We start from the raw sequence: 27,625 nt of genomic DNA, 5'->3' as shown, positions 1-27,625 counted from the left end.
CTTAAGTAGATAACAGAAAAATACACTATTATGGTGTTTGTATATTTAAAATAATCTAAAACAAAATAAAAGAAAAATCCACACTCAAGAATGACACCCACATTATTCAAGAATAAAGTATTCTGCATACATATTAATAACTGTGTGGCTAAATATTTTCCTAAAAACATGCATATTTTAAGGCCTTTTATAATTGAATTTATAAAAACCAAACTGTATTGTTTATATATCAACTGTCATGATTGAAGCTTTCTGCACACCAGGAGAGTTAAAACTTTAAATCTGTTATTCTGTAAAACTGAAGATGAAATATAATCAAACTAGCTTTTCACTAGAAAATTTTATATATCTCAGCAATCTGTTATACTTCTTGTCATCAAAAAATAGACTCCAAGATGCAGTTATTCTTTCAAAATGTTAGCTTCTACTGCGTTACTCTTTAAGAACCATTTTAATCAAATCACATTTCTTGGAGAAAATTCACTTAGGGTTCTGAATGAATCCGTTGTTTTCTACAAGCAACTCTGCCTTGAGTGGTAGAGTTCTAGCTCTCTTAGAAGTATTTTTTGTCTTTCAAAGAGAATGAAAAATATGTAGAGACTTTCTTACTGACTTACTAAATGTAAAGAATAATTGAAAGTATATAATAAAATTTTGGAATACAATAACGTTTAAGTTTCCACAGTTTTTTTTTCTATAAACTAGCTATAACCTCAGAAAAGTCATCTAAGTTCTCTGTGCTTTAGTTTCATCTTTAAAACAAAGAGATTAGAATAGACAATCCCTAAGGTTCCTTACAATTCTCACATGGTATGATTCTGTGCTTCTGAAGGAATATTTAATTGATATATTGAATGTCCAAAAATCAAGAGAACTGAACTAAAATAGCACAGCTGAACTAAACCTCTCCTATTAGAAAAACACAAAGACTGTGTTAAAGCTCAACTTCTCAGACCTTACTAGGCCCATTCCCTCTTCAGCCAGACCAATGAATAGCCCAGAGTTAAGACCAAATATCTTAGTTAAATAAATTATTTTAATTACAGTGTGCCAGCCAGGTCTAGGTTGGGGGTATAGTTTACATTATTTTCATCCTATTTACATTCAAGATAATCTGTACAGTTAAGGTTGGGGGGCTACTTAATATTCTTGCACTTCAAAACCAGTGAAGTTAAATACAGCAGAGTATTAGTCATTATCATATTCTGTCAATTTCAAAATAAAAGTATGCTGAATACCATTTATGGGCTAGAAAAACAACACAAAGGTAAAAAAGAAAATCTTGCTGAAAAATGCTGATGTTCAAATGAATTCAGTTGTGTTTTGCCATTTCTCAAAAAAAGAGAGGAGGGAGGAGATGTCAGGAGAAACCTACTTAGGTAATACTGAACCACGACATTTCAGAAGCTTTTATGAGAAATTAATGTACCATGAAGCAGCACTTTGGTACTAGTGCAGTGCAAGTTGGTTTTCCTTTGTCTAAGTATGGGGAGCAAATGAGGCACTTAACTGTAAAATAGAAAAATAGGGTAGATTTAAGAAGAAAATTCAAAATCATTCATAAAAGGTAATTAGCATTATTCAAAAAGTTTAAAATTCTACTTTTATTTAACATGCATTCAATGTTATACATGCTTTGCTAGGGAAAATCCTTTGAATGTAAGACTGCTATTTTGTTTATGAGACAGAAAATATTTCCTTTGCAAGAGATTCTGGATTTCTGAGAATGAAATCCAAGTCTTCTCAACCTGAGTGCTACATATTTATAAACCGAGAAAAATGCATCTTACCCATACTGGAGAAATGTTTCTAACCATCAACAAAGTATAACATGTGATCCCTGACTTTATTCTTGGAAGGACCAGCTTTTATTTTATATAACTTCAAAGAAGGGGACCTAGTGACTGTAACTGAATAATGAATACATATTTAGCACCTAAATTTAGAGAACAGTTAAGTATTGCCATAGTTTTAAATCACTGTACATCCATAGATTGGGGGGAAGTCAGATATGTGTTGTTCAATGATATCAGAACATTCTCAAAGATTAAAACATCAAGCTTCCAAAAATTATCCTTGATTTGCGAATGCATCTATCTATAACATTCAAACACAATATTATCATTTCTTCCTGGAGTTACAGACATATATTCTTTTAATAAGTAAAGAAATAAATGAGGTTTATTTTTTCTTTACCACCATTAAACTGTCTTCTGAATGTGGCACTTTTTCGGAGATTTAGATAGAGAATAGTCCTTAAAAAAATGTCTTTCATATTCTACCATTGGTATTATTTTAAATGTTCTTTTCTATGAGGCAGAGATCAAGAGTGAAGTAAATGATCATGGGTCTCTGCTGAAAAACATAAGCAAATACAAAGCAGGAACAAAGAAAACGAACATTAATTTCTGGCAATATATTGGCACATAAGTGCTTATCTATGGGGTAAAAAAAAATCACTAAATGAAAAGATAATAAATGTTTGCTGTGACATTATTCCAAGCGAATGGAGCCTATACCTAAGAGAAATAGTCTTGTGTTGCCTCTTTAAATAAGCTTGACTTTAATTCTGGATGGAACACTTTGCTTCATATGTTAAAACTGATACATGGCATTAACTAAAGTTTTCCGTGAGACAATCTAATCATTCCCACTGAAAAATCATATAATCTTACCTCTTCTCCCTATTCTCTTACAAGAAGGCTTCCCTTGACTCATAAGGGAGGAAAAAGGCTTAAAAACACATGTTCTTACTCCAAGGAGGATGGCAAATTTCAGTAGTTCACAATCCTTACATTTGTCATTTATGTTCACTGTAACCAACTGCATTCCTCACTACATAATTAATTTCCTCACATACAGAAGAATTAAAATTCTCTTAATTATATCTTTAAGGTAAAATTTTCTATCTTCTTTAAGGTATTCTAGTTTATTTTTTAACATCTTTATTGGGTCTAGTTTATTTTTGAAAGGAAATGAATACATAAAAACACAGGAACACTGTTGATTCAATTTAGTTGTTAATAAAGTGCATGTGGCTTTCAATATGAATATTGTTTGATACATTACAGCTTAAGTAAAAAGCTAACTAAGTCAAAATGAAGATTCAGCTTAGTACCTAAGATGTGGAAAATGTGAGACAAGAATATAAATTCCATATAAATAGTAACAAAATTGGGAGAAATATTCTTCTTTCCCAAAAAAAGCCAACTGAAAATATTCTTAAATTAAGTGGACTTCTGCTTCCCAAACAACAAGACATGCTACACAATAATACCAACGTGCAATACCTGAAATGTAGAATTACATTCTGACTGCTGCCCTTGAACTTCTGCATTTAATTCACAATTCTCTGGTGTCTGATTGATTTCATCTTGCAAAGTAGGAGATATGCCATGAGTGTCATCTACAGAAGCACTGTCAGACAAGACATCTAACTTTTCAGGGGAACGAGCTATGTGAAGCTTACTATCTCCCGTCCCTTCATCAAAATGTGTCCTCTCATCAGCATCATCTAGCTGTTGAACTGAAGTTAGATACTGTTCAAGCAGACTATTATCCTGCTCATTGTTTGAGCTTTCCTTACTCCATTCACCATGCTCTTCACTAACATCCCCTATATCTGACTCTTTGCCATATTTGACTGTGTCAATGGAATTCCCCATTATGGAACTTTCACTACCTTCTGTGGAACTTTTTTCAAAATCCAAAGGATCCTGTAAACAGTGAACTTGTTCTGTTAAGGAGGAATGAAAACCAGAGTCTGGGAATTCTGGTAAGGATTTCTCTTGAGGAGCTTCATCAGGAGCAATGAACCAATCAGAGTTTTGATCAGAAGAGGGCTCCTGACTTTGGGTGAATAATGGAGGGTTAGATGGCACCAGAGTACTTGATATGGGAGGAACACCAGGACGGCAGGAACTTAGATGCTGGTCCACCGTCTGCTGCCAAGCTTGCAGAGACCTTACCTATAAACCAAAGGATATAGTTTTACTACAAAATATAAATCATGCCTGTTTTACAACTGTCCTTTGAGCTTTCTTCCCCAACACTCATGAAGTTGGTAAATGGCAGATGGCATAACTGGAGTTAGAAACGACCTGACTCCCCTTATCCTTTCCATAGCACCCCCAGCCTAGACCTGGCTGGCACAAGTGGTTCACGTCCTTGGTAATAAAAGGTCCTTACCAGCAGAGCAGGGATGGGCCAAAGCAATTCTCTTCCTACTACTGGAAAAATAATCAGAAGCACAATAGCACATGTATAGCTGACTAAGGGGTAAATAAGGTACTCGATAAGATACACTTAAGTCTATCAAATAAGACAGACTAGAGCCTATTAATATGAGTAGATTCACTAATATAAAAGTCTCATTTTAGATACCCATTTGGGATTAAGAGTTTTTAAAAACTAACAATATAGTATATACAACTCTAAAATACCTAAAAATACACCAAGTTCTTGATAATATGCTTTACACTTTTAAAGTATAATTAAAATCTCAGAATTTTACTGTAAAATCTGCAACAAGAAAGCAATATAAGAATTTTTTAGTTTCCCTTTGACCATCCTCCAAGGTAATCACTGATAGCAGGTTAATATGTAGCCTTCCAGACCTTTTACTACGTATTTTCAAATATAATATAGGTAAAATCCTATTATAACAGATTTGTTTATAAAAATACTTCCAAGGGATTATTATCAAGAAGTATTTGTTGGGATACAATAATAGTAAAACCAATGTTTTAGGGAACTGTCCCTAAAGTGTGCTACTACAGGATTCAAACTCTCTCCCTGGAAGTCATGTGTACCTTTTAGGACATGCATATTATAGCCATCACACACTATTTCAATCACTTTTCATTCAAATAGTCTCAAAAGATAAAACAAGATAGTTATATGAAACTTCAAATTGGGCTTTTTATTTCTACTAGAAAATTATAACAATATCCCTCAATTTAGTACTTTCCTTCAGTGTTATAGTTCTTTATCTCTCTGGTCAAAATTATGAAAATATTTTTCTTCAGACTAAATAAAATGTAACAAAATTCACTGCCCTAGTTCAGAGTTAGTGGCAAGGAACACAAACCACATCCTTAACCTTGAGAAAGGGTGCTTACTTTTTACCTGTAACTACTCTATGATTATCTCAGGAAATCTAGAATTTTTCTTTGTTCACACAGTAGGTAATTCAGCAGGAGGGAGCTTACCTGGTTCCAAAGGAATCTGACAGCCTCTTCTTGTACAAATTTTTTAATACGTTCTTCATCTCTTTCTTTTCGTAATCTAAAATAATTCAAAATCCATTACTGATACAAGAAAGGGTGCTTTGAATTGTACTTCTTGTTATGACGAATAAACATATACGTTGTAAAGAGATTAATATTCTAATAACAGTCCTTTCCACTTTTAGAATATCTAAGTGAAACTTTAGTTTTAAGCTATGACTCAACATAGAAGCCAAATAAGATGTGATTGAAATTCAGATTATACTGGTTCTACAAAGGACTGCCAGTAATGAAAAATAAAATATTAAATGGCTCTTTATCTGGCCTCAATTTCCCAGCCAAACACACCAAAGGGGCAGGAGCTGCAGAAAGGATCAGGACCACAGCTTGAAACACCCTCTTATAAGAGACCAGTAGGACTAATCACATCAAATTTCACATCCCTGTTTGCCTCCTGACATACTCTTTGCTGTCAACAGACCTTCCCCTCATTCATTAAAGTTTTCACTCTGCGCTCACTGCCCCCCTCTCTGTACTTAAACTAATCAGAAACCTAAGGTTCTCTTAGCTGTCCATTATCTCTTAAACTGTCATCCCATTCTGTTCTGAACCTCTGATCTACTTTCTCTAGCCCCCCCAAAGCCCTCCTACTGTGCCATGTGGGATTCCTGAATTATAATCAGCAAACCCCCATATACACTCAACCTCTGTAGCTCTCTCAAGTGGCAGCTACTTTTTTCACTCATACATCAGGGTCAGAACGTTGCTTCTCACTGCTGTTTACAAAAGAGTCTTAACCTTCCTCCTTCAAGAACTCCAGCCATCCTGCTAAATTTCCCAAAACTCTTTTTCAAGTACTGACATCCCATTATCGACCCCCACTCACTGAAGGCTCAGCACTAGTCTTTTTCTCTGCCCTGTTCCCCTTGTCATTTCTGGAGCTCTTGACATTCACATGGATGCTCTATCTAACAATAATCCACCCCGATCACTCATCCTCAGTCCCACTCTAGACGCAAGCATTTTTTTTTAACATATTTATTGGAGCATAATTGCTTTACAATGTTGTATTAGCTTCTGCTGTATAACAAAGTGAATCAGCTACACATATACATATATCCCCATATCTCCTCCCTCTTGCGCCTCCCTCCCACCCTCCCTAACCCACCCCTCTAGGTGGACACAAAGCACCGAGCTGATCTCCTTGTGCTATGCAGCTGCTTCCCACTAGCTATCTATTCTACATTTGGCAGTGTATTAGACCCAAGCATTTTGACTACACCATTTTCGAAAATGATTTCAAGCACCAACACAAACCACTACGTCCAATCCTCCCAGTTCACTTGTTCTTGCCATAATCTGCAACAACCTGGACGACCAATCTTCATCTATGACCACCAAACAAATGACCCCTTTCTCTTGTCTTTCCTTCTACCTCCTTTAAATTCTGAGATCCATCATTATAATCATTCCCCTCCCAAATGTCGTCAGCTCCCTTGCCCTTCCCTCTCTCCCCTACCATGTTCACCTGGAAAAGAACCCACTCCTGGCTGAACCATGTCCAAAATCAGAATGGAACAGCTGAGAGTTGTTGATGAAAATCATACAGTCTGACCTATTGTTTTGCACTTTAAGTTTTTCCTCACCCTGTCCAGTTATCCTCCTCCATTCCGCTTATAAGTTCACTTTTAAGATGAACCCACACCTCATACCTCTCTTAAACCTCCCACATCCTCACCCCTCTCCTCACTTCCAAGTGCTGACCGCATCTTGTATATTATTGGAAAAGGAGAAACAACCATCAGACAGGACTTCCCTATCCCACCATCAAACCTACCACCTTACCTGCTCCTGTTCCTACTTCAGGCTACTCCCTCTACTTGTGCACTGGACCTCTTCTTCTCTCACCTTCTCAAGAACTTCCATCCTGCACTTCTTCTTTCTTTGCTCTGCACCATCAGTTCTTCCTTCCTTATAGAATCATTTCCATCAACACATAAACCTGCTCTATATCTCCCATCTTTAAAAAAGAATCTTCCTAAGTCCAGATTCTCCTCTGTCAACCACCTACTCTCTTCTCTTCCTCACATCAACACTTCCCAAAAGTTGGCTACCCTCACTCTTCACCTCTCATTCACTACTCAATCCTTTCCAAACAGCCTTCATCCCACTACCCACTGAAGCTGCTCTGAAGAAGCTCATTGGGCAGGAAGAGGTTAACTTAACAGGACTGGGGTGTTTGAACCCTGCACATTCTAAAGACAGGACTAGCCTTGACCAGCTCCTGAGAGATAACCCTCAAGCCCTTGGAATATCCTGCCTGATAAGAGTATCTTTGTACATCTGGGACCTTGGTTTATGCTAACAGTGTATTTTCTGGTGAATACCTGTTTTGTTCACCTGAGACCCTGGGCCACAATGCATCAGTTTGACCTTGGGTGGGGGCTGAGGTCTGAGTAGTTAAGGTCAGTCACAGGGGCACTCAACGCCTAGGTGACTGACCCCCAATAAAAACCCTGGATGCCAAGACTCGAGTGAGCCTCCCTTGAGGTTCACATACTTCAGATGTGTTGTCACACATCGTTGCCAGGAGAATCGAGCCCCATGTGTACAACTGCACTGGAAGAAGACAACTAGAAGCTTGTACTTGGTCTCTCCTGAACTCTGCCCGGTGTGTCTTTTTCCTTTGCTGATTGTAATCTATATCCTTTCACTCTAATAAACCATAATCCTGAACATAAAGAATAGCTTTCTTGGGCTTCCCTGGTGGCGCAGTGGTTGGGAGTCCGCCTGCCGATGCAGGGGTCACAGGTTCGTGTCCCGGTCCGGGAAGATCCCACACGCCATGGAGCAGCTGGGCCCGTGAGCCATGGCCGCTGAGCCTGCGCGTCCGGAGCCTGTGCTCCACGATGGGAGAAGCCACAACAGTGAGAGGCCCGCGTACCGCAAAAAAAAAAAAAAAAAAAAAAGAATAGCTTTCTTGAGTCCTGTGAGTCCTTTTTGCATATCATCAAACCTGAGGATAGTCTTGGGGACCCTCAACACAGTCACCAATAACCTCCAGCTGCTAAATCTAACACACAGTTCTCTGTCCTCTTACAGCGCCTCTCTTCTCTCCTGAAACACTTCCCTGCTGGAGCTGGGACACACACTCTCCCAGTTCTCCTACCACTCTAGCTATCCCTCCCCAGTCTCTCTTATTGCTTCCTCCTCTCCCACCTGATAATATTAATAAATACTGCTGGTTACAATACTAATACTCAGAATAAATCTATGAAATCCTAATTTTCCTGAGTTGACAGTCATGAAAACATGTGAGCCATGGAATGAACAAATAAGTGCTACCATAGCCCCCAAATTTTAGCCCCTTTTAAGTCCCTGCTATTTTCTTTAATTCTTACGTCACCTACTGCGTTCTATGTAGACTTTCTCATCTGCTCATTTTTATACTTAAAATTCAGTTTTTCTATATTCTCTGTACCTTCTGTGTTTAGGTATATAGATGTCCATAAGGCATGCATTCATTCAAAATTTACTGCTATGCTGCATCTATGCTCCAATTGCTGTACCACAGATGAAGATGCATATGGCAGTCCCTGCACTCAAGATGCTTTCAGTATATTGTAGGAGACAAACCAAGAGTGGCAACATGGTATGGAAAGTGTCCTGGCCACAAAAGCAGTGATTCAGTGTTCTGAATCAATGCTAAGAATCTGACACCCCCAAACCAACCAAACAGCATCCAAACTGTAAAAGTCCTAAAAAGGGACTTTTCACCCACCTCCTTATTTCATCAGTTAGGCAGACAATGTGCTCCTGCATCCGGCGCAGCCGGATTTCATAGCGTACATCTTTAGCTTGTGGGTTGTAGTTTCTGGCATAAAAGCCCCGCCAATAGGCCTGAAGCTTGGTGGCTGCTTCATTCAATTTCTGAAGGGCAACTTTATTTTGTCCCAAAGTAAGAGATCTGTGGGTTAAAACCCTGCAAGGAAGTTTCTCTGAAGCTGTTTGAGACATGGTTTCTTCACTGTCTGGCTGCGTATGGAAGACATTGTGTCCAACTGACTCAGGAAAAGATGTAAGACTGTGGGTGTCATCCTTCATGATGGCATTGTTTACTGTTGGCTCACGACAAGGTAATAGCCCATCTTTCTCATTTACCTCTGTACTGATAGCACTTTTTGTCATCTCAACAGAATTCTCATTTGCAGCCCAAAAAGCCTTTTCCCCTTCCTTATCAAAGCCGTTGTTTTCCAGACATTTCACAGATTCATCTGCAGCACCATCATTTTCTAGGCCCAAGTTAATGTCTTGCAGCCTCAGCTCAACTGTAGGTGATACTGGAGAGAGTCCTGATGCAACTGGCATAAAAGTAGACTCTGAAGAGAGAAGACTACAGTTTAACTTGTCTTCATCTGTCTGGATGTCTTCCAGGTGCAGGTCATTTCGAGAATATCTTGTAGTGTGTACAGACGCTGGAAAGTTATTCTTAACAGCATATAAATGGTCATCATTACTGCTCATCCCAACCCAAGAATTGACCTGGATGACGGGTTCTAAGAGAATCAACAGAACATCATTTAAAACATTAAATGTTTAAAGAAGTATTTTTTCAGTTGGATCCTTTTAATGAACTCTAATCCCTGAAATATAGTAAAGTGCAATGAAATGATTTCAGTAATTTCCTCCAATATGCCTAAAACACCAAACCAAATATTTTTAAGAAAATGAATTCTTGCAATGGTCATAAGAATAATCAAAGTACCAGGTCACTTCAAAAGGTAGCAGTTCTCTGAACGTTTTCAAAAATTAGACATATAGTAGTTATATATGTCTATCTGTGTATATACATATATATAAAATATAAGATCCAAATGTTCACTTAAGCTAACAAGTACAAAATTATGAAAACATGTACTTTTTTTGTTTTATGATACCAAACAGATCAAACAACTTGGAGAAAAAGGATCAGAGATCAGTTAACTTCTTACCACTTTCCTGGACTACCTGGCAATCTTGAATGGGGCTGGACTGCTCCGGTACAAGGGATGCCCTTGTTTCAACAGGAGCAAGAGAAGACGACTCTTCATTTTGGCTCTGGTTCATCAACTGCCTCTGGTGAAACCTAAAAATCAGTAACATCTGATGTGATTTAACGCAAACCAAAAAAAGAAAGCTTTTTCTGCTCCCTTTGAAGGGTAACACTGTCAAAAAGGTAGACGTTTACAAGCTTTCAAAGTATATACCTTTGAAAGGCAAGAATATAAAATGGGAAAAAGACAGTCTCTTCAGCAAGTGGTGCTGGGAAAGTTGGACAGCTGCATGTAAATCAATGAAGTTAGAACACACCCTCACAGGGGAGGGTGGTGGTCCAGTGGTGGTCCAGTGGTCCCTCCATGCTCTCACTGCCGAACACCCAGGTTCGATCCCTGGTCGGGAAACTAAAATCCCACAAGCTGCTCAGTGCAGCCAAAAAACAAAAACAAACAAAAACAAAAACACAACACGCCCTCACACCACGCACAAAAATAAACTCAAAATGGCTTAAAGACTTAAACATAAGACAAGACACCATAAAACTCCTAGAAGAAAGCATAGGCAAAACATTCTCTGACATAAACCATACCAATATTTTCTTAGGTCAGTCTCCCAAGGCAATAGAAATAAAAACAAAAATTAAAAAATGGGGGGCTTCCCTGGTGGCACAGTGGTTAAGAATCTGCCTGCCAATGCAAGGGACATGGGTTCGAGCCCTGGCCCAGGAAGATCCCACATGCCGTGGAGCAACTAAGCCCATGCACCACAACTACTGAACCTGAGCTCTAGAGACCGCAAGCCACAACTACTGAGCCCACGTGCCACAATTACTGAAGACTTTGCGCCTAGAGCTCGTGCTCCGCAACAAGAGAAATCACAACAATGTGAAGCACATGTACGGCAACGAAGAGTAGCCCCTGCTCACCACAACTAGAGAAAGCCTGCTCACAGCAACAAAGACCCAATACAGCCAAAAATTTGAAAATTAATTAATTAATTATTTTTAAAAGCCATTAAAAAAAAAGAGGGACCTAATCAAACCTACAAGCTTTTGCACAGCAAAGGAAACCATTAAAAAAAAAAAAAAAAACAGCAACAACAAAAGAAAAGACAACCTACAGACTGGGAGAAAATATTTGCAAACGATGCGGCTGACAAGGGCCTAATCTCCAAAATATACAAACAGTTCATACAACTCAACAACAAAAAAACCAACCCAATTGAAAAATGGGCAGAAGACCTTAACAGACATTTCTCCAAAGAAGACATACAGATGGACAGTAGGCACATGAAAAGATGCTCAACATCACTAATTATTGGAGAAATGCAAATCAAACCTACAATGAGGTACCACCTCACGTGGGTCAGAATGGCCATCATCAAAAGTCTACAAATAACAAGGACTTCCCTGGTGGTCCATGGTTAAGAATCCATTGAATCCTATCCAATGCAGGGGACAGGGGTTCAATCCCTGGTCGGGGAACTAAGGTCCCACATGCCACGGGGCAACTAAGCCCATGTGCCACAACTACTGGGCCCTCGCGCTCTACAGCCTGCGTGCCACAACTAGAGAGAAGCCCAAGCACTGCAACTAGAGAAGCCCACACACCACAACGAAGATATCGCGTGCCGCAACTAAGACCCAATGCAGCCAAATAATAAAATTTTAAATAATAATAAAATTAAATTTTAAAATATTTTAAATTTTTTTTAGAAGTCTACAAATACAAATGCTGGAGAGGGTATGGAGAAAAGGGAACCCTCCTACACTGTTGGTGGGAATGTAAATTGGTGCAGCCACTATGGAAAACAGTATGGAAGTTCCTCAGAAAACTGAAAATAGAATTACCATATGATCCAGCAATCCCGCTCCTGAGCATATACCCAGACAAAACTATAATTCAAAAAGACACATGGACTCCTTGTTTATAGCAGCACTATTTACAATAGCCAAAACATGGAAACAACCTGAATGTCCACTGACAGATGAATGGATAAAGAAGATGGGGTACATATACACAATGGAATACTACTCACCCATAAAAAAGAATGAAATAATGACATTTGCAGCAACATGGATGCAACTAGAGATTATCATACTGAAGTATGTCAGAAAGAGAAAGACAAATACATATGATATCGCTTGTATGCGGAATCTAAAATATGGCACAAAAGAACCTATCTACAAAACAGAAACAGACTCACAGACATAGAGAAAAGACTTGTGGTTGCCAAGAGGAAGGAGGGGAGGGAGAGAGATGGACTGGGAGTTCTGGGTTGGTAGATGCAAACTATTACATTTAGAATGGATAAACAACAAGGTCCTACTGTACAGCACAGGGAACTACATCCAATCTCCTGGGATAAACCATAATGGAAAAGAATATAAAAAAAGAATGTCTATATGTGTATAACTGAGTCACTGTGCTATACAGCAGAGATTGACACAACATTGTAAATCAACTCTACTTCAATAAAATAATTTTTTAAAAAAAAGCAGAATGTATATACCTTTAATAACCCCCAAATTACAAAGTTTCATTTAAAAGCACTGGATAGAAAAGGTTAAGAAACTTATTTTTAAATCACATAGTCAGACACCATCATATGCATATACACGCACAAACCTTCAAAGGCAGGATCTCTGATAAAAGAAATGACTACTAAATGCTTCTAGCTATACTTTTTTTTTTGGCTGCACTGCACGGCTTGTGGGATATTAGCTCCCCAACCAGGGACTGAACCTGGGCCCTCCCCAGTGAAAGTGTGGAGTCTTAACCACTGGACCACCAGGCAATTCCCAAACTATACTTTTCTTTTTTTTTTTTTAATTTTTATTTATGTTTGGCTGAGTTGGGTCTTTGCTGCCGTTTGCGGGCTTTCTCTAGTTGCAGCGAGCGGGGGCTACTCCTCGTTGCGGTGCGCAGGCTTCTCATTGTGGTGGCTTCTCTTGCTGCGGCGCACAGGCTTAGTTGCTCTGTGGCATGTGGGATCTTCTCGGACCAGGGATCGAACCCACATCCCCTGCACTGGCAGGCGGATTCTTAACCACTGCGCCACCAGGGAAGACTCCAAGCTATACTTCTTTTATTTTATTTTATTTTATTTATTTATTTATTTTGCGGTACGTGGGCCTCTCACTGTTGTGGCCTCTCCTGCTGCAGAGCACAGGCTCCGGACGCGCAGGCTCAGCGGCCATGGCTCACGGGTCCAGCCGCTCCGCGGCATGTGGGATCCTCCCAGACTGGGGCACGAACCCGTGTCCCCTGCATCAGCAGGCAGACTCTCAACCACTGTGCCACCAGGGAAGCCCCAAGCTATACTTCTTAATGTTAGTATTTTAAAACCCATATGAAACACCCACATTAAGGGACAAATGCAGTTTTTAAAAATCCCACTCTCCCATGCTGCTTGGCTCTCCCCACTGAAGAAATGATTAGCAATGCAGTTGCTGGGGAGCAAACTGGACTGCACTGCAAGGTTCGGTTCCCCTACAGGACTGCTACAGTGACCAGTGGCCCAAGTGCCCAGAAATGTGGGCCGTAACACTCACCTCAGTCCTACTAACCCTGCAGGAAAGAGTCAGAGGTATTTTCACTTGTGAATTCATCTACCGCTACAGATAAATGGGCTCACCTCTGCTTGCTCAGAATCTTCTCTAGTTTGGCATCCTCTGCAGTCTGAAGACCCAGCGTAGAAGTGAGAGGACAGACTGTAGCCAGATACTGGACAAGCTGGATGTGCTGGCCAGGCCGATATGCTCTCCCCTTGCCTTGACTATACAGCCATTCAGCTTTCAAACTGGAATTGAGGGACATAAAGAAGAAGGGATGGCACTAGGGTAGACAAGATACATTTTTAAGCAATAATGAGTCTTCCTTCTTAATTTACCTTTATAGCATCATTGGATATTTTTCATAAATAAAATTCACTCAAGTTAAAAAGAAAATCTATCCTTCTGATTCACTCTCCTTACTATTACAATGTTTTAAACCTTTTTTCTTGCTTAGGAGCACTTCCAAGGATTTTTACTAATATTTTAAATTTATTTAAAATAAATATTTTCCAAATATTTTAAAATTATTTTCAAAGAAGCAATGAATAGTCCCTTCATTCACTATCAAACTGAAGTACCTAAATACATAAATTGTGTTTTAATCCATTAGTTCATGATAGTTTTTTTAAAGCTAATTGGTCACAGCTGAAGGATGCCAGTGACCTACCAACTCATTATTTTTAAAAACTGGTAATTAAAGGAGACAAATTAAATATTATTAGTTCTACCTTTCCTATACAAACTATACCAATGACCAAACAGTTACTTCATAGAAGTATTCCAGCTAATAAAAAAATTAATGATAGAATTAAAATTTCACCATTTTGCAACTCTCAATGAATTAATGGATTTAGGCACTGATCATTAATAGCTACTCCTAACACAAGAGACAACCAGACACCATGTGCCTCTCAATAGAACCCACAAAGTAGTCCTTCTCCCAACAAAAATCTGATCAAACCTCCACATTCAACTACCAATTTACAGGAAATACAGAAGGAGAGGAGTATGTCAAAGGACACAGAGACATAGCAATTGGCAAAATAAGCACAGTGGGAAACTCTATAGGACAAATAATCTGATTTCTTCAACAACCAAAAAAAGAGAAAAGAAAGCAAAGAAAATAAGAAGAGGAGGAACCCATGGAGAGATTTGAAAGCATCATCTTGGACCTCCAGCCAAGTCAAGCCTTCAAACGACTCCTGCCCCATGTGATCTCACTACAAGATCCCAAGTGAAAACTACCCAATCAGCACAGCCAACCCATGGAGCATGCAATGATAATACATTTTTAAAACACTGAAAAAGAGAGCAGGAAAGAAATTTTTTTAATATATCAACCAATTACAATGTATGGCCTTATTTCGATCCTGTTTCCAAAAATCCATTACAAAACTGCATTTATGAGGACTACTGGAAATGTAAGCACTTAACTAATATCTGGTGTTATTATGGAATTATTGTTAAATTTTTTGATAAGTGATAACAGTATTATAGTTATTTCTTTAAGAGTCCTTATCTTTTAGAGATGAAATTACATATAATCTGAGACTTGTTTCAAAATCATACAGGAAAAGGGGGCGTAGGTGAAGGTAGAGATGAACAAAGTTGGCCATGAATTGAAAACTGCTGAAGTTGGGTGACAGATTCAGGGGAGGTCATTACACTACTGTTTACTTTTGTAATATGTTTGAATTTCTTTTTTTTTTTTTTTTTTTTGCAGTACGTGGGCCTCTCACTGTTGTGGCCTCTCCCGTTGCGGAGCACAGGCTCCAGACGCACAGGCCCAGCGGCCATGGCTCACAGGCCCAGCCAATCCGTGGCACGTGGGATCTTCCCGGACCGGGGCACGAACCCGTGTCCCCTGCATCGGCAGGCGGACTCTCAACCACTGCACCACCAGGGAAGCCCTGAATTTTTTAATTAACATGCTTTTGCCTCAATTTTATCATTCTTAAATCTGCCCATCAACTTGAAGTTAAAGTTGCATCATTTTGGCATACTTTGTTTCTCTGTACATCATTTAACTCAGCATTGCAAATAGTTTGAAAATCACTTCCAATCCACAACCCTTTTCTTCAACCTTCACGTTAAGGTATCCACATTATGCAAAAAACTGTACAGTCCAAAACTGTTAAGCCACCCAAGATGTATTATAGACTGAAAAGAAACTGGTTCTTTTGACAGCTGGTTAAATAGTGCAGAAGAGTCTTGGTGCAGTAAAATGAGTTTGGTTTTCTATGATGTGCCAGTGTCACAAGAAAGGTGAAACTGTTTTCTAACAATGAGATATAAGGTATGCCAAGCTGATTAACTGAAGTCACGTAACAATAAAAATTTTAATACACTTAATAAAAATAATTAGAAGTATTTCTTCCATAGACACATTCCTGTGGATTAAATAAAGCTCATTCAGGATCTTCATGAACTCTGCTCTCAGTTTCCATAAGTTCTCCTGCCAAGCAAATGGCTTGTTGAAGGGCTGTCCCTAAAAAAGGTCCATAATAGAGGACAATCCCCAACTTTAATAATAGCTAGCAAGCGACGCTTCCAGGTTATAGACGGTTTGTAGTTTGGGAGGAAAGAAAAGCAAAAGTAAAAGGATACAGAAGGAGGCTCAGGTATTCCACAGTTTAAGTGTGTGAGGTGAACCACGAACTGTGGATTATCAACTACTGTAAGATCTGTTTTTCTGCCTTTGCTTCACATTCATCAATAAACACACCATTACACAAGTTTATTAATCCATACGATATTTTCTTAGGTAAAAAAAATCTCTCTGCCCATTCAAAGACAAAATTAAAATTAATTCAGCTCTAACATATTAATTTCAAATCACTAGAATATGACTTTTCTCTTGAAATTAAAGGAACAGTCTACATTATATAACAGGGATAGCAACTACTGAGAGAATTTAAAACTGCTCTTTCACCTAATTAAAAAAAAAAAAGGAATAATGGATGAAATGATATCTGGTATTTGCTTTTAAAATATCCTAACCAAAAAAAAAGTGCGGGATAGATGAAACAAGATTGGCAAAATGTTGATAACTGTTGAAGCCACATGGTGGGTATTTAGGTGTTCATTATGTTACTCTACTTCTGTATATATTTTAAACATCCTTTCAAAAAAAGAAACGTCTCCAAAATTCTGCTCCGTAAGTTCTGATCTGTAAGCAACAGAGGTGTAGCTTGGTACTAGGTCCTATAAACAGTAAAACAGAGATTGAAAACAAATTCAGAAAGAACTCCAAATACTGAGGTGTTACACAAAGGTCCTTCCCCAGGTGTGCTTCTCTCTGAGAAAGCCCTCAGCCAAAGCACCACAGAGGTGGGTGACTGCTCAAGTTACTTTTTTGGGTGACACACACACTTAAGATCTGGCTACCCAAGGTCATCAGGGAACTTGGGACACTTTTCATCATGGAGAAAAAATTTAACTTGGTTGTTCTTAGCAAACAACAGGCTGGGTAGATACAAAAACTAGAAATTCCTTCCTGCCTATCCTTCAGGGCAATTCCAAGGCTGACCAGGAAAATGTTGGAACACTGCTCAGGCTACCCACTGATTTTTCAGTCAATAGCTCTCCCTTAGAATAATTCCTCCCTCCAAGACAAAATACTTCCAGAGTTGTTTTAAAACATGGGAGCACTGTTTACAGACTACACAGTTGTCTCAGACATCAACTGCAGCAGCATTTTTCTCAACAACCTAGGTTCTTTGGTTTGAATAGAACTCTATTTACCCACTCTTCTATGCACTGACATTTGGGTTGTTTCCCAAATGTCTCACATAGCTCCCAAATGTTTAGAGCTATTACGAATAAGGCTGCTACGAACATGCTTATATACATGTTTTTTGGTAGACATAAGCACCTATTTCTCTAGGGTATATACCAGAAACCAAACTGCTGGGTCATAGTGTATTTATAAGTCCAACTTCAGTAAATACTGCCAGTTTTTCAAAATGGCTGCACCATTTACACTCCTAGAACAGTGTATGAGAGTTCCAATTGTTCTACATACTCATCAATACTTAGTATTGTCCGTCCTTTTAATTTTAGCTACTCTGGTGGGAGCTGGTTGATTTGAAGCCTCCATAATAAATGAGGAAAAAAATAATCTTTCTGAATTATCAAAAATATCAACATAGTGGTTATCTCTAGTGGGGAGGGGAGTTATGATGAGAGTGGGGCAAAGGAGATCTCTGGAGTGCTGGTTTTGTTCTAGTCTTATTTTTAGTGATGATTATATGGGTATTTTTAAATAGTACGTTTGAACTATTTCTGAATTATATGATACTGTGCAATTTTTTTAATGTGGGGGGGGAAGAATCTGTCTGAGAAAGGGTTGCTATTATGCTACACTCCCACCTCTTCCTTCCTCCCATACTTTAGTGTAGAATAACCCCACAGAGAGAGAGAGGCTACCCAAGTAAAAGTCCACTCTTCCCTACCTCCTGAAGAATCTGAAATTAAACAACTACAAAACATTATAGAGAAAGTTCCAAAAAAATACAAATTCACCTTAAAGTCACTTGGATTAAAACCATTTCCACAGTATAGAAACATAGCCTTTGCATTATTATTCATCTATTCAACAGATATCTTCTGCTTTTTAACACTAGCTTTAGTTTCTACAAAACTCTTCAATCCCCAGTCCCTATCCTTAAGTAATAATGACAATTATCACTTATTAAGCATCTACTGTCTGACCAGTATTATGTTATATCCATTATCTTTAGTTCTCATAGCATCCTTGAAAGCTAGGTAGTTTTAGCCACATTTTACAGATGAGAAAACTAAGGCTCAGAGAAGTTATGGAACTTGTCCAGGCCACACTGTTAATGGGCGGCAGGGAAAGATGTGAAGCTTTCTCTTGTCTCTCCTGACCAGGTCTCATTCTCTTCCCAGGTCTCTCTTTATACCAAACCCTTACCTCTGCCCATCTCACCATGCTGCTGCCACATATGAAAATGTTGCCAGTCCTACTCCCACAGAGAAATCTGATAACGTCTTTCTTTCTATTAAAGGAAGATCCAGAGAAGATAATCCAAGTAAACCCATATTCTAGCTTTAGAATTACCCACAGTTTGAAATAAAATAAGGTGTCTGAATACACAGCAACACTCACTGCAGGAAAAAGGAAAAGCCACACTTTTTTGTAGGCAAACCAGAGCTGACATATGTCCTGCACCCTACAACACCAGCACCACCACTATGTAGCTCCTGGTTGCCATTCCTCACTGCCCCACACCCTATACAGCAACTAGATGCAAGAGAGGGAGAAAGAAAAGGAAAACCCTGTCAGTAATCTACCATTCCTTCTCCCATCGGGAAACCCCTCAAGCGACTTTCAATCTGTAGAACAGGACAAAAACAGCGAGGAAGAATGTATGTGTTGAGTCCATGAATGCAGGTGTGTATGCAGTGAAAGGAAGAAGAGAAATGAGGCAGAGTGAAGAGAATTAAGTCATCCTGATTCTCACTATCCTCTCTAAATCCACCCCTTCTTGTCCACAACCTAGTTCCTTACCTCCCCTGAAGCTCTGATTCTACTGATCATGTGCCAGCGTCCAGAAGACCCCATCATGCAGGGGTCCCAGCTCCAAGCTGCAAAAATCATCAAAGATCTAGAGAAGGGGGAGTTCCCACTTCTGCTGTTTCACAGGTAGAAGGTGAGGACCAATCAGCATGTCTGCTACCAGTTCCAAATTGGAACTCTGCACGCATTTTCCCAAGGTCACTGTTATAAAGAGTAGTTGGGTACTAAGGTATTATTAATACTGCCTTTACAATATGATGGATAGAAGCTTTTGTGGGATTGATATGAAATCCTACACAGCATCTATAACACGGTTTCTATGTAGAAATGCTCCAAGCCCCAAACAATCGATTAACAAAAGGATTTTTAGAAATCAATTTGTTGTATGTTGGGCAAGAAGTTAAACTCACTAGCCCCAACCTCTAAGGTTGATATTTATTTCTTATCTTTTTTTAGAAAGGATAAAAAATCCTAAATGAACAGCACAGAGTCTGCTATACGATGGTACAAATGATCTTAATTTCTAAATGCATATTTCAAGAAATATTCAGTTTATTAATCTGTAGTAAGCTAGAAATGGGCTTTTCGGTTAACTTCCATGATAAATGTGATGTTAAAGAGGTCACGTTCACCTTTCCTTCTGCGAAATCACATATCCATCTAGGACTCTGAGGTTTAAGCACCAGCTGACGATGTATGGCCGATAGTCGAACCCTGGAATGGAAGGTGTTGCCATCACACAAGGATTGTTCATGATCGACAACTGTTCCAATTCAGTTAAGGATGCCAGAAAAGAGATCTGGAACAAAGGACAGCTTTGTTGAATGAAACGGACTACTCAGTGTCAAGCGCAGGGCTTCCACTGATTACACATCTTTGGCAGTTTGAGAATGTAACAATTTCCCTCGTTTTGAAAAGTGACAAGTAACACTCTTATATTATCCACTGACTTCCAAAATTCCAACAATATGGCCATCTGTCCTTGCTGCACAAAGTCCCTTAGAAAGCACTGTTTCCTAGCAAAGAGAACCCTATTTTGAAAATATAACAGCAGCCAGAAAAAGGTGCAGAGTGTGCCTTATTAACCCTGTTAATGTACATGTCCCTCCACCAACAATTACTTCCCAATGGAGTGATAAGTACAGCACTGCAAATGAAATTAAGCCTTAATAACCCACTGACATTAAGTAAAAGTAGAAAGAAAAATAATGGTCTTCTAGAGCCAAGTGTTTCATCCTGACAGCAGTTTCTTCCAAGATGCTCACAGTCTAAAGTGAGCTCACAACCCTTTCCTGCATCTCTCCTGACTTTCCAGCTTCCCAGATCCCATAAGATACCCTCAAATTTTACCTCATTTAAGTCCCGGATTTCATTTTCTGCCAAAGAAAGTATAGCAAGACATCTGGGTAGATAAGCAGGTGCCATTCTAAGAGAGGTGATGATATTTCCATGTAAAAGTAGGGTCTTGAAAGTAAAAAGAAAATGCATTACAAATGAAAAGATTACAAATAAATTGGTCTATTTTGATAAAACCAAAATGGTGTGTACAAACATAAAGTGATCTGTTTTATTATACTTCTCATCACACACAAATCAAAGACTGCTAATGCTGGAAGGGTCCTACGTGGTCTTCTGGTCCAACTCTCCTTTTTCACATCCACATTCTAAGCTCAAGAAAGTTTAAAGACTTGTCCAAGAACATATGCTTAGTGTAGGCATGTTGTGAGATTTAAGTTATTAAAACTTGAGTAATTTCCAACATACTTGTTCATTTCCTTTAAAACATCAAAACAGAGGGTGAGAAAAGTGAAAGAAAACATTCATTAAAACAATCAGGTATAAAGCAAATTTTCCAAGAGAGAGAGATAACCCACAAACCATAATTTGCAATTATATTCTCTTGGTAACTTAAAGCTTGAGGAAGGCTGAATGTGCTTAGAGATGGTGCTGACTCAAATTAAGTCAGCAAAAATGAAGAATAAAGCGAACACTCCCAACACCCAGGATTTTTTTTTTTTTTTTTTGGCTGCGTTGGGTCTTCATTGCTGCATGTGGGCTTTCTCTAGTTGCAGCGAGCGGAGGCTACTTTTCGTTGCGGTGCACAGGCTTCTCATGACGGTGGCTTCTCTTGTTGCAGAGCACGGGCTCCAGGCACGCGGGCTTCAGTAGTTGTGGCTCTCGGGCTCTAGAGCGCAGGCTCAGTAGTTGTGGCACAGGGTTTAGTTGCTCCGAGGCATGTGGGATCTTCCTGGACCAGGGATCAAACCCATGTCCCCTACACTGGCAGGTAGATTCTTAACCACTGCGCCACCAGGGAAGTCCCAACACCCAGGATTCTGATAAGGTAATCATGCCTCCATTCCAGAAAAAAAAAAGTTCAATCATTTTTAGTTCATTTGAATTCTCTTAGTATCTGGCTACATCAAATTGCTTAGAATAATTGTTGCTAAAAATGATTTCTGCTAACAATATAGTGAAATTTGAGCTAATAATACTGTTTCTAAGGTTAATGAATTCATCTGATGCTAATAATATCCAATGGAGGAAAAATATGGAAAAAGCCTACACATGTTGAAGCTGTGGTGCCAACTGTTACTTATTTCAGCAGTCCCCAACCTTTTGGCACCAGGGACCTGTTTTGTGGAAGACAATTTTTCCACAGACCGGGGCAGGGGCGGGGTGGGGGTGTGGGGGGATGGTTTGGGGATGATTCAAGCGCATTACATTTATTACACACTTTATTTCTGTTATTATTATGTTGCATTATATAATGAAATAATTATACAACTCACCATAATGCAGAATCAGGAGCCCTGAGCTTGTTTTCACTTGCCATTCACTGATAGGGTTTTGATATGAGTCCACAAGCAATTGATTTATTATGGTCTCTGTGCAGTCAAACCTCTCTGCTAATGATAATCTGTATTTGCAGCTGTTCCCCAGTGCTAGCATCACTGCCTCAGCTCCACCTCAGATCATCAGGCATTAGATTCTCACAAGGAGCGTGCAACCTAGACCCCTCGCCTGAGCAGTTCACAGTAGGGTTCGCGCTCCTATGAGGATCTCATGCCACTGCTGATCTGTCAGGAGGCGGAGCTCAGGTGGTAATGCAAACGATCGGGAGCAGCTGTAAATACAGATGAAGCTTTGCTCACTCGCCTGCCGCTCACCTCCTGCTATGCAGCCCATTCCTAATGGCCCAGGGTTTGGGGACCCCTGACTTATTTGATTACATTCCCCTCTATAAAAAGTGCTACAGGCCACAGATTTTTTAAATTAAAGTGAAGTTAATTTTGATAATTTAGTAATATCTATTACTAAAAAAATAGCAATCTTGAGTGTCAAAAAACAAAGTAAAGTTCAGGAATGTTTACTCTCAAGCCCACCAACATGTTATGTACTATATAACTGAAGCTGCTAACGTTGGCTGATTGGGCATGAAGGGAATTTCATCATGTTTGTTGGATGGTAAATAAGAATTAACCTTAACTACAACAACCAGTTTTAGTTAAAGTAAATCAATTATAGAAATTAACAATAAAAAGTTCCATACTTAATTTCTGGTACTCTAATAGAATTTTTATCATAATGAACACTATCTGTTCTTCATAACAGCAGGCTGATTTTAGATCAATTAGGTTATTTTCTCTTGGTATTTTAGTATAAAATTTCAGAAATGACATAGAAAACACATTTACCTTCAGTGATGCCAATTTAGATAGATCACCTATCTGGGGTATGTTATTGTCTGATAAATCGAGGTGTTGAAGAGCTGTGCAGCTATTGATTTGTTCCATGGCCTATTACAAGAAAAGGATCACATTATTTCACGCACATGAAATCAAAAAATGAAATTCTTCCCTATTTCCTGTAGCTGAGCCTCTTGCCTCCTCTGCCCATTATCAGAAGCAGAGGAGCAGGGCTTAGCAAGAGAAAAAAGAGGCAGTGCCAACAGAATCTGGCATACTGCTATATGGCTAGTTTCTACCTTCATTATCTCTCTAAGAGTAGAGTCAGATATTTATAGCTTAAAGAAACTTTTAGTGATGACATGTGACAGTTGGTATAACACAGACTTTACAATTTAACAATGGAGCCAAACTGCCTGGATTCAAATCCTAGCTCTGCAACTTCCTGACTGTGTGACCTTGGGCAAGTTACTCAACTTCTCTGTACTTCAGTTTCCTCATCTATATAATAAGCATAAAGACTGTACCTACCTTATTGGCTGTCATGAGATTGAATAAGTTAAAATTGTTAAGGTGGTTAGAATAGTACTTAGCATACATTACATACTCAATAGAAGTCAGTTATCATCATTTAATCCAGTTCCCTTACCTAGCATATCAAAAAATAAGACACAGAAATATTTATTAACTTACCCCAAATTATAGAGCTACTAAGTGGTGGAAGCAGGACTAGAAGCCAGATCTCCTGACTTTTAAAACATTATATTCTCCACTGTACCATTAAACATGTACATAAAACTTAATTCAGCATGAATTTTCAAAATGAGATTTTTTTTTTCAGTTTATGTTAACTGAAATTATCTCTGGGGAATGGGAGTGGATACTTTCACTTTTTATTCTATTTTTTTCTATACTGCTTAAATTTCTTTTTCACAGCAAATACTTTTGTGAAGTAAAAAAAAAAAACCTAATTACTTAAAAAAAAAAAAGAAAGAAAGAAAGAAACAATTCACCTTGAGATTATTTCCTGCCAAATTCAGCCATTCCAAATGTACTAGTTCCTTTAGGCCTTCCACATAGCCAATGCTATTATGAGGCAAATTTAATACCCGGAGTTGGGTCAGTTTGGCCACACCCATCATCCGCACCAGCCGATTGTTAGCCACTGACAACTGTGGAAAGAAAACATACCATTATTCTTAGGAGTAAAATATAAATATTACTTTCACATTAGGGTGGTTAAAAAGATTTATTTATATGGCCCAACATTCCCAAATATACAAACCCAATTTGTACTTTTCACATATATTGTCGAAAAATTCTGCAGTGCAACTATTAGTTGTTGTTGTCATTCTTAAGCAGTGGAAAATACAGATAAAGCTGAGCAATCAGACCTCCTCCAACTACTAAAAGAAAACATCTTTAACACAGCAACTACTTGAGAATGTAAACTCCACAATAACAGAGTCCTTTCACTATCTCCATCAAAATCTAGAACAGTACCAGACACATAAGGGCCCAATAAACATTTGTTGAAGGAATGAACTAATCAACTCTTTACCCCCACCATGAAATAAAAGGTTATCTTAACAACACAATATTTTGCCAACATAAAATGTTTTCTTTTTTAACAAGTGCTCTTTTTTCTAGTCTACTCTAAAGGCAGCAAAAATGTGTTCATCTTCAGTAGAAATTTAAAAAGCATCACTTAATAATCATCATGTAAAAATTAATTTTTTTAATTTTTTCTTAAATTATTTTATTCATTTATTAAATAAATTTATTTGTTATTAAAAGTTTTAAAAATTTAAGGCAACATTTACTGCTTTCTAGGCTTGCAGAGTTACTTTTTGTTATCTTACTCTTTTATTTTGTATAATAATAAACGGGTCTTATATAACTATTTCCCCCACATAGCAATACCTACCTGTATTAAACGTTTGCATTTCTCAAGATTTTCCAATTTAATAATCTGATTTTTATCCAGAATCAAAGTATGAATATCAACTTCATAGGGTAAGTTTGGACTTAATTTCTGTAGCCCCTGTCCTGACCAATTGACCACTGATCCTTGAAAAGAGAAGGGAAACTGTTAGAAAACACAACTACAACAGCTGAGCATAGGGATAAAATTATACTCATAAAATCTTATACATTTAGAGTTAGAAAACACTAGAGCATAATAAACATCAAGCTTTAAAAACTAAAGCAATCAATTTCTAAGTGACTACTGATTGAAATTATTCATTTTCCTTTAGAAATATCAAATTATACCTAGATTTGTGATATTCTACTCAAGTTTCTTTTCTTTCTTTTTTTAAATTAATTAATTAATTTATTTATTTATTTTTGCTGTGTTGGTCTTCGTTGCTGCACGTGGGCTTTCTCTAGTTGCGGTGCGCAGGCTTCTCATTGCGGTGGCTTCTCTTGTTGCAGAGCACAGGCTCTAGGGCGCCCGGGCTTCAGTAGTTGTGATTCGCAGGCTCTGTAGTTGTAGCTTGCAGGCTCTAGAGTGCAGGCTCAGTAGTTGTGGCGCATAGGGCTTAGTTGCTCCATGGCATGTGGCATCTCCCTGGCCCAGGGCTCAAACCCAAGTCCCCTGCATTGGTAGGCAGGTTCTTAACCACTGTGCCACTACGGAAGTCCATCTACTCAAGTTTCTTTGATATAATACTTTGGAATTCTTCACATTTAAATATAAACTATTACTTCAATATTTTGTGCCTAAGTAATGACAGTATTTTTTAAATGTAACTAATCTTTTGATAGAGACCAATGTGCTTACAATATCAGTATATCATAAAGTGCCCAAACTATTTTGAAAATCAAAGGATAGTTAATTTATCTACAAAATGGAAATAATATACCTAATTCATTAAATTGATGTGGGGATGAAAAGAGAAACCATATGAACAGCACTTAGTCCCATTCCTGGCACACAGAATTCAATAAAGTAATTTGGTATGTTTAACAGACGTTCAAATCCTGGCTCCACTAAGCTAATCACTGTGGTATCTTGGGCAAGTTATTGATCTCTTTTGGGCTCACTTTTCTACTCTGTAAGATGGGAATGATAATAATACCTGCCTTATAATGTTGTTCTACAAAGAAAATCAGATAATTTTTTTAAAAAAGGCACTCAGAACATAGTCTTGCTCATATAAAAAGTGCTTGTATAAATGTTAACTATTATTATCAGTACATTGCCATGGTGGGCTGGGGAGGTGGAGTTTAAGAGCTACAGATAGATTTGTGATATCTATCACAAATAGATTGTGCAGGGGGCGGGCCAGAGAAACTGCCAATTTCATATTTCTACCCAGATTAAGATTACTGCGGGAAATAATTATGCGAAATTGCTCTCCTGAAGGGTTTCAACCAACGTTTTTCCATTGTCTAATGGCTTCTAGCATTTGGGGCGGGGAGAGGGGGTCATTCGATTCTGAGAATTTGGTGAAAGATATATACCGTCCCAGGAAAATGCATAGCCTTTGCACACAATTCAAAGGGATCGAGAGACCTCTTAGACTCTCCCTTCTAATGAGCCCCAGACCTAAGCGGTGGAGACGAGCATTCACCTTCAGCCCTGACCCTGACCCAGAGCCTCCGAACTGTAACCAAAACAAAGGAGCTCCGCTCACACGGCACCTACAAAAGCACCCACGCCGCGCGTTCCGCTGGGCAGAGACCAAGCTATACCTCAGGACCCGGTCTGCAGAAAAAGGCATGGAGAACTGTGGGCTCTGGATAACCCCCAGATTTTATCACGGCCACCGGACACTTCCAAGAAAGGGTCCAACGTCAATCTCTATCTATCTATATCTATATCTAGATTTTTTATTTTATTTTTTTTGCGGTCAGCGGGCCTCTTACTGTTGTGGCCTCTCCCGTTGCGGAGCACAGGCTCCAGACGCGCAGGCTCAGCGGCCATGGCTCACGGGCCTAACCGCTCCGCGGCATGTGGGATCTTCCCCGACCGGGGCACTAACCCGTGTCCCCTGCATCGGTAGGCGGACTCTCAACTACTGCGCCACCAGGGAAGCCCCCAACGTCAATCTAGAGAGCTGTGTTTGAGACAGGGTTTTCTTGAACTTTCTAGGAATCCACGGGAAAGGGGGAGATTCTGCAGTTTTCACTTGGGCACCCAGAACTCAAAGTAAACATCCAAGAAAGATTACCGCGGCGGCCAGAAACCCACCGCCCAGGCATCCTCCGGAGCGCGGGGGCAGCGCGAAGGTCTCTTGGGGCTTGTAGTCCCCCGCTTGGCCTTCGCTGCGACGCCGGAGAGCCAGGCAGCGCCCAGGGGACTTCAACTCCCAGAGGGCAGCGCGCCTCCGCGATGCCCACAACCCCACATCAGAAGAACTGGTCCAGAACTGAACCCCTAAACCCAGTCTTTTTCTCTCCACCAGGTAACAATAATTCAGTTCTATGGAGTAAACATGGGGACCCAGGGGTGGGGATCGCCTTACCTTCTCCAACAGGCAGAGCCGCGTCGACGCGCGCCACCGCCATACTTCCCGCTTGCTAATAATACCAAGCAACCGTCCTCCGACTGCTAGGTGGAACTCGT

General features: G+C 39.1%; 1 protein-coding gene across 3 annotated transcripts; it reads right to left on the bottom strand.

Moving 5' to 3' along the window:
• Positions 1-128: 128 nt before the first annotated feature.
• Positions 129-27,625, bottom strand: CEP97 (centrosomal protein 97). Of its 3 annotated transcripts, none has more exons than XM_082839152.1 (11): positions 27,525-27,625; positions 24,980-25,122; positions 24,066-24,224; positions 23,062-23,163; positions 20,714-20,827; positions 19,996-20,162; positions 13,902-14,066; positions 10,220-10,353; positions 9,010-9,784; positions 5,211-5,286; positions 129-3,968 (listed from the first exon to the last, which is right to left on the bottom strand). In XM_082839152.1, exons 1-11 carry the CDS (start codon positions 27,565-27,567, stop codon positions 3,264-3,266), a joined length of 2,583 nt encoding a protein of 860 aa, XP_082695278.1. In that variant the 5' UTR covers positions 27,568-27,625; the 3' UTR covers positions 129-3,263. The 3 variants fall into 3 exon arrangements, with proteins under 3 accessions (XP_082695278.1, XP_082695279.1, XP_082695280.1); XM_082839153.1 differs by having other exon boundaries at positions 9,010-9,607; XM_082839154.1 differs by lacking the exons at positions 9,010-9,784; positions 10,220-10,353.

This window comes from Leucopleurus acutus (assembly GCF_964270905.1).
Source record: "Leucopleurus acutus genome assembly, chromosome: 5".
In the NCBI taxonomy this organism is placed as follows: Eukaryota; Metazoa; Chordata; class Mammalia; order Artiodactyla; family Delphinidae; genus Leucopleurus; species Leucopleurus acutus.
The sequence above is the reverse complement of the archived record's forward strand: the minus strand, read 5'-3'. Positions and strand labels throughout refer to the sequence as shown.